The 8,200-nt window shown below is 45.4% G+C and overlaps 1 protein-coding gene across 1 annotated transcript in view; it reads right to left on the bottom strand.

Annotated features, from left to right (window-relative positions):
• GAPDHS (glyceraldehyde-3-phosphate dehydrogenase, spermatogenic) overlaps window positions 1-166 on the bottom strand; it is a 12,586-nt gene extending 12,420 nt beyond the window's left edge. Inside the window, exon 1 of the mRNA XM_004715789.2 lies at window positions 100-166. Coding sequence (XP_004715846.1) covers window positions 100-166 — 67 coding nt within the window. The remainder of the gene's footprint in view (window positions 1-99) is intronic.
• Window positions 167-8,200: the final 8,034 nt, after the last annotated feature.

Raw genomic sequence — 8,200 nt, 5'->3', positions numbered from 1 at the left:
CGCTGCCTCTCGCACACACCGGCTCCGGGACACCGGGCTGCAACCAAGTGCCCCTGACTGTGCTTTCTCTTGTTGGGCCCTCTCCGCCGCCTCCCTCACCTGGGCATGGCTGTCGCAGTAGCTGGACAACGGTAACATTGGTGAAGACGATGTCGCGCTTCGACATGGTCTCCTAAGGTCGCATGGCCCAGTCGTCCCGGACCCGCAGTGATGTTACTGAGATGCCGGGCACTGGGCGAGCCTGGAGCTCCGGGTTGTGACGCCACAGCGTCGTGTGACGTCACAGACGGTGCTGCTGCGCGGGGAGCAGCGGTCTCATCAGGCTGGGTGTTAACCGGGATGGAAACTCAAGGGGTCGCTCTCCCGCCTCTTCCCCACGGGCCTCCTCCCCACCCACCCCCACCCTTTTTAAAATAAGCTGAACTGAGGGTCTGAGGCTGTAATTTTTACTGCAGTAGAAAGCCCCACTGTCTTTATTTCCCCTCTCTTTCTTTGGGGTTGTACAATCATGACCACAATCAATTTTAGAACATTTTCTTCTTTCTTGTCATCCTTGTATTAACTTCCCATTTCCCCAACTTCCCTTTCCATACCCCTAAGAAACCAGACGGCAGTCAGAAACTAGACGGCGGTCACTGTCTCTAGATTCACCCACCCTGGGCTTCATATACCGGAGAACACACACACACACACACACACACACACACACACACACACACACACAGAGCTAACAACAATAACAAAATAAAATGGAGAGAAACCTCAGTTGAAAAGCAGAAAATCTTAAAAAAAAACAACGAGAACTTAAAAATGGATCAAAAGGGACATCAAGTGATAAGGTGTTAGATTTTAACCTAACTGCGTCTGCCATCATCCATGTCCCCATGCTCTCTGTCTGTGGCAAGTCTCTCCACACCCCTTGTGGTAGTTACCTAATCTGGTGTCAATTTGAGGATTGGGGGGATAGGGGTGGAGTCTAGGCTGTCAATCAGGATATAGCCAATGAGGCCTCTGTGTGGGCATGGCCTTCTCCTAAGGATTCTGGGAATTCTTGGATTTCCTCCTTGGAGGCAGGAGGCTCTCTGTGAGACATCCCCAAGGGGAAGCTACCTGGACCTACCCTGATGCAGCCCAGAGAACTGGAGGAGTCACCTGGAGACCCCTGCCAGCGCTGAGATGCTTACAATGCCACTGGCTCCACAAGACTTCCAACCACTGGCCTGTGATCTTCCTGCATTTGGCACCATTGCATGTGCTTCTTGAGTTTGAAGAAGACTTTACAGATTAGTATCAGACATATGGGCTAATATCAGACTTATGGACTTGATCTGAACTGGGCTGGGATGCTTTCTTTTTTTTGGGGGGGGTGCTTTCTTAGTGTACAATTACCCTTTATATAAAACTCTCTTATATATACATGAATGTTTATGAATTTGTTTCTCTAGTCTATCCAGACTAACACACCCCTGGTCTGTGTTCAGAGGGGATTCATCAGAAACTTCCTCTATGTGTGGACCCTGTGAATGGATTTGGGGCGTCCACTGTCATCCATATCCTTCTGCAAACCAGGGGTTCACAATTTAATCTCTGGTACCATTCCCACCTTTAGATTGGGTTTTTATTATTTACAATCCTTGGATCAGACAGGATGGTGTGCTTCATTGATGTGGACTTGGTTGATGCCTCACTCAGCTGGTTGCTTGTTTGAAGACAAGAATTTAATATCTGGAATGGACAACAGAAAAGTGGGTGAAGGGAGACGACAGGCAGTGTAAGACATGACAATTATAATTGATAAATTATCAAGGGCTCATGAGGGAGAGGGGGGCGGGAAGGGAGGAGGAAAAACGAACTGATACCAAAGGGCTCAAGTAGAAAGCAAATGTTTTGAGAATGATGAGGGCAACAAATGTACAAATGTGCTTGACACAATGGATGGATGGATGGATTGTGATAAGAGTTGTACGAGCCCCCAGTAAAATGATTTTGAAAAAAAGAATTTAAGACCCCAGGTGCTATTTTTTCTGATAGTGGGGCACCATCTAGTTTCTACACCACCCTTTTCTATAGCACCCATATCTTTAGTAATCTCATGAGAAAGCCTTGCTTTTCTCCCTTGGAACCACTGCTGTTAGGTTATCAGCCCAACACATAACCCACTTCCCCACCAGTGCTCTTCATGGACTCCATAATAATGCTTGTTATTAATTTTAATGATTGAATATATGGTAAGCCTAGTTGTAAATTGCTTAAGCCTGCTATTTCTTAGATGATACAAATACTAACAGCAAAATTATTTTGTACAATGTTTCTATATTGAAATGTAAGGAAAATCCTAAGAGGGAATTTTAACCCTTGGAAAAGAAACCCAATACACTTCCTTATTCCCAGAAAGCACCCATAGCCAGCCCCCCATCCTCCTTTACGAAGGGCTACGTCTACAGTAGAAATCCCAGCCTATTCCCCTTCTGTGACCTTGCTTGTGCAGATCAGATCTCAAAGCTATGCTCGCCTGACATTCAGGGCCCAGGTCTTCTGGAATGCTTGTTCCTCTGTGTGTGGAACCAGCCTCCACAACTGAATGGGTTGTGTAACTGAGAGGTAAATTAAAGAGACCTGGGACAAGGCATGCAAGGACTCACCTCTTCCATGACGACCGTAATCAGAACAAGGCCGAAGAAATTAGGGGACAGACAAAAGATTTGGGAGTGCTTCCCTCTGCCATGGCTCCAGGAGCCAGGTCCAAGCAGATACAGAGAGTGTAAAGTGTTCTCTCATGAGCTTATGTAATCTCGGACATGCAAACCACATTAAGAACATAGGTAACAGGAAGGAGTGGTGTCAGAGGCATACATGTAACATGATGGAGACAAGCTAGGGGTGTACATGCAATTGGAAGGGGAGGCGCTAGAGGCATCCATGTGGCAGGAAGGTACATATGCAACAAGATGGACAGGCTCTAGAGCACCATAACATTGTTTTCGTTGCTACTTCATAACTGTAATTTTGCTACTGTTATGAATCGTAATGTCAATATCTGATATGCAGGATATATTTTCATTGTTCCAAATTGAACATAATTAAAGCATAGTGATGAATCACACAAACAATATGTAATTACATATTGTGAAATATTTATTGCTAATTACAAATAAATGGAATTTTGTCTTGAAGCATGGTATAGCATGGGTAACAGTCTTAATGTAACAACAGTAAACTACATTGCTACATTTTGCTACAGTATGGGTAAAAAGCCAACATCAGCGTGAAGGTTGAGGTAGCTTCTTTCTCACCAGATCAGAAATTCTGGGGGCAGTCTTTGCAAGAGCACAATGAAGATCATCTTCCACAACAAGTCCACTTCTGCATTTAGACTTGATAACCAACAAGCAGGAAAACCCTGTTTCACAAAGATACGTTGTTGGAAATGGAAGAAGAAGGCGCAACACAGTCTCAGACAGAACAGGACATGACTGCAGACACTTGATCCAGAATTTTGTAACTGGCATTGTAGAGAAATCAGTTCTCACTGCATCGCTGTTAATAAGTTCAATGAATTCCTCTTGTGCTGTCTCAGGAACATCTTCAACTTTGACTGTGAACGGGCTTCTGACAAGTGCAAATGGGGTGTCAGGTAGATGTGGAAAGTACGGTGAAATGTCGTCTGCAAGCACGTGCAGGTGTTCTTTCACAGAAATTAGCACCGTAATCCGTTTGTCTGGTTCAATGTCATGTTCCTCAAAGAAAGCAGATAAGGTAGGCAGCATGTACATTTTATTTTCATCCAATTTTTTTTTGGGGGGGGGGCAAAGCTGAAGTTTCATTTGGAATGATCGGATCCTTTCAGACAAATCGAGGCATGTTGCATTTGATGCTTGCAGTGATAAATTCAACTCATTCAAGATGGCAAAGATGTCAACCAAGTAAGCTATTTTCTGCAGTTCAATTTATTGCTGAAAAGTGCTTCGAACTGTGGTCTTGCTCTGGTTAAAAAACGTTTTGAGTTCATCACGAAGCTCAAAAACACGTTATAAAACGTTTCCTCTTGACAACTACCTCACTTCAGTGTGCAATAGCAGAGCATTATTCAGTGCATCCAATTCGTTGCACAGTTGTGAAAACAGTTAAGTGTTTAAAGTGCTTGCCTTTACAAAATTGACAGAACGTATGACACTTTTCATTACTTCTTGTAACTCTTGTGGCAGCGTCTTTGTTGCTAACATTGGCAGATGAATCATACAGTGAGTTCTGATGACTCTTGGTGACTCATTCAGTACCAAATGTTGAAATCCAGATCGACATCGTAGCATGGCTAGAGCACCATTTGTGCAAACACCACAAACCTTTTCCCAAGAGATCTTATGCTCTTTCAGAAATGAACCAACTGTCAAATACATCACGTGCAGTAGTTGTCGTTTCAAGAGGTTTGCAAAGCAGAAACTCATCTTTAAAGTTGTCATCAATAATATACCTCACATAAACCAGTATCTGTGAACCGTTTGCAATGTCTGTGGGTTCATCAGGCTGGATGCTGAATATTGGAAGTGGAGCAGATTTAATTTCCTGGATTACCTGATCAAGAATACCAGTAGACATGTCATCTATTCTTCTGCCGACAGTGTTGTTAGCTATGGAAATTGCACTCAATTTTGCAACAAATTCATCTCTGATCATAACACGAACAATGTCTTTGGCCACTGGCAACAGTAAATCCTCAGCAATGGGGTGAGGTTTCATAGCTCTGGCGATTCTGAGTGCCACCAAATAGGAAGCTTCAATGGCTGCTACATTTTGTTTGTGGTACTTGCCACCAGTGTCAAATCTGGCTTTGCTTCATCAACTTTGCTTCTAAAATAGTTGGTTCCTTGCCGGCAAAGCTCAAATGCTTGCTATCAAAAAGACGTTTTAGTTTGTTCTGCTTCATAGATTTGGCTGATAGAACTTCACAACAAATAATACATTGCGGTTTCTCAATTCCTGCTGTAATTTATTGAGGTAAAACCATACTGTAAAAAATCCTCACTATATTTTCTTTTCTTAACGTTCTTCTCTACACGATCCATTGTCATGGGATAGTTTGCTAATGAAAATAATATATAACAATAGCTTTAATAATACAAAAGATGATACATCGCATAGTTCAGTCAATACAGTTCATTCAAGTTTCCTATGATTTACCATTCTCTCTTTTTTACATACCTGTTACTATCACAAGGGGGCAGTATTCACATCCACCACAGCTGACCATGAAAAGATCGATGGTACAGATATATCTGTATTTATTTCCAGTAGTTGGTCATTTAACAGTACATGATTTCACATTTACCCAGTAATTATAATTCATGAAGTGTCATTTTACTTCCAATACTGATGCTTTCAACACAGCAGCTGCTCTCTACACATGTATGACTGGTCTGCATAAGTATATTATGGCACCAACCCTGTCACATACTCCTGTATTTGTACTGGGTGTATGTGTGGGGTTGGAGCGATGATGTCATCATGCCGGGTACTAGTATGTGGGCATATTTGCATGTTTGCAGACCCACCTGGAGACTTGATAGAGAAGTGGTGTCTTGGTTCCTAAGACCATCAGAAACATGTGCTTTCTGATGGTCTTAGGCGATCCCTGTGAAAGGGTCATTTGACCCCCAAAGGGGTCGAGACCCACAGGTTGAGAACCCCTGCTCTGGAGTCAAGATGGCAGCCTAACCTTGGTTGTCTCTGAGCTGGCTTGACCTTAAGTGCCCCTGAGCTCTTCTCCAGGGGAGCAATCTGTGATCCTTATCAGAAGGGAGTAGGCCCTACTTAGGGTCACATGGTCCGACAAACTTTAGACAGACAGCCTTCAAGCAGTTGACCTTCAGGAGGATTGCAATGTGTTGCACATAGGACCTTAAATTTGGCAGCATTATGGGGAGACATTGAGGGAAGTGACTTTTACCTAGGAGAATGTGACTGGATGCGTCTTCAACTACAAACGTGAAGGTCCCCTCCATGGGAGCCCTGACCTCCCAGACGCCTTAACATGTAACTGTGAGGTTTCTGGAATCATTAATACCTTGGTTCTTGGTTTTGCATGATGAAAGAACTCATGCTAAAGCCCGTTTTGAAATCCAAATGAGGTTTTTTGTTTTTTTAAAATCTAGGTCGGGTCTTTAAATTTTTTTCCCTGGATATTCCGCCCCCCCTTTACTTTTATTGGGGGCTCTTACATCTCTTATCACAATCCATACATTCATCCAGTGTGTCAAGCACATTTGCACATATGCCGCCAGCATCATTTTCAAAGCATTCTCTTCCCACTTGAGCCCCTGATATCAAGTCCCCATTTCTTCCCCCTCCCTCCCCCACCCGCTCTCCCTCACGATAAGTTATAGATTATTATTTTCATATCTTACATCATCCTCCATCGCCCCTCACCCACTTTTCCGTTATTCATTTCCCTTGTGATCGATTCTCCCTTTCTTCCCCAACCCTCCCCTCATCTTCCTGGTATCTCCTCTCCTTGAGGAGTTTATCTATCCTGGATTCCCTGTGTTTCGGGCCCTTATCTGTAGCAGTGTGCATGTTCGGGTTTAATCAGATTTGTAAGGTAGAATTGAGGTCATGATGAGGGCGGGGGAAGGAAGCACCAAAAACTAGAGGAAAGTTGTGTGTTTCAGTGGTGTTATACTGCACCCTGAATGGCTCATCTCTTCCCTGTGACCCTTTGCGAGGGGACGTCCAATTGTCTACAGATGGGCATTGGGTCTGCACTCCACTCCCCATCCCCCATTCACACTGGGTATGATTTTATTCTGGGTCTTAGATGCCTGATACCTGATCCCATCAACACCTCATGATCACACAGGTTGATATGTTCTTCCATGTGGGCTTTGTTGCTTCTGAGCTAGATGGCCGCTTGTTTATCTTCGAGCCTTTAAGACCCCAGATGCTATATCTTTGATAGTCGGGCACCATCGGCTTTCTTCACCACATTTGCTTATGTACCCATTTTGTCTTCAGCGATTGTGTTGGGAAGGTGAGCATCTTATGAAGGACAGGACAAGTTTCAGGTTTTACAATCTCAAAGGGGTTCACAACTGGGCCTGAACAACTATGTGGAAAAGAACACCCACGTATGTGGATCTGGGGGGGTGTCCCCAGGAGACCAGAAGCCCAAGAACCTTATATTTAAGAGCATGTGGGTCAAGAGGCTGTGGGCCCGGAGTAGGCATATGTGCACTTGTGCAGGGGAGGGGGACCCTCCCCCTTTACTGGTCTCTGACCAGGAGCAAGGTAAAAGAGTGTCCCAGAGTGTGCTCCCTGCTTTATTCTGGCCTATCCCCTGGATGGGGGAAGGTGTGGTTGATGGTATCGGTTGGCCTCATTGACTGAGTTAGGCCCACCTGGGTGATGTCATCAGCCTGGGTCTAGTTTGGCCCGGCCAGGTGTACCTCCCACCTGGCTCAGGGGCTTGAGTACAAGCATGCTTAGCTTTGGGTCTTCATAGGTGTCTAATGGTTGCCTGATTTCTTTCCAACCTTCTGTAGGAGGACTTTTCAGCCATGGGAGGGACCACCCCCTGTCCCTAAACTAGCTACCTAACATTTCCCCACTGGCGGAGTATGGACCCAAATCTTTGGAGTACTGGGCGACAAAGTCTCTGGCTGTTTCCTGCTGACAAAAGGGCCACCACGCGGGGTTTTGGGGTCCACACCCTTCCTACTCTGTGGGGAGGGGTGGTCTACTTAGGGGGCCCATGATGAGTGAGGTTGGGGTGATCCAGCAGCTGGTGATCCTAGCTTAGGGTCATTGGTAACCTGACCAGCTTCTGGAAGAAACAAAACAGGTGAATAGCTTAGGTAAGGCAGGGGCAAAGCTGTCAGGTAGCAATGCCCTCGGAAGCGTGGGTCTGAGGTATGGTTCCCTGCGGAGCACTTATCTGTCTTGGGGTGTCGGTGAAACGCCATCTTAAGGCTGTCCAACGGCTCACGGGAGTACATGTCTGTTCACTCCGCTTCTGAGGGGTCTGGCCGAGATGGCTTCCACGGTTTTACCTGTGAATGGTGGATCCAAGCACTGCCCGGGAACCGAGTCTCCAGACCAGTATCAGCGATCTCCTACTGCTGGGCTGTCTGAATCCTCGGTTAGCACCTGCACACTCACCTGGGGGTGCCTCCCCTCCTGGGTGTCTCCCAGGACAGAGTGCTGCCCA

The sequence above is a fragment of the Echinops telfairi genome, unplaced genomic scaffold, assembly GCF_000313985.2.
Source record: "Echinops telfairi isolate 266 unplaced genomic scaffold, ASM31398v2 ScPeMD7_655;HRSCAF=1070, whole genome shotgun sequence".
Taxonomy (NCBI): Eukaryota; Metazoa; Chordata; class Mammalia; order Afrosoricida; family Tenrecidae; genus Echinops; species Echinops telfairi.
The sequence above is the reverse complement of the archived record's forward strand: the minus strand, read 5'-3'. Positions and strand labels throughout refer to the sequence as shown.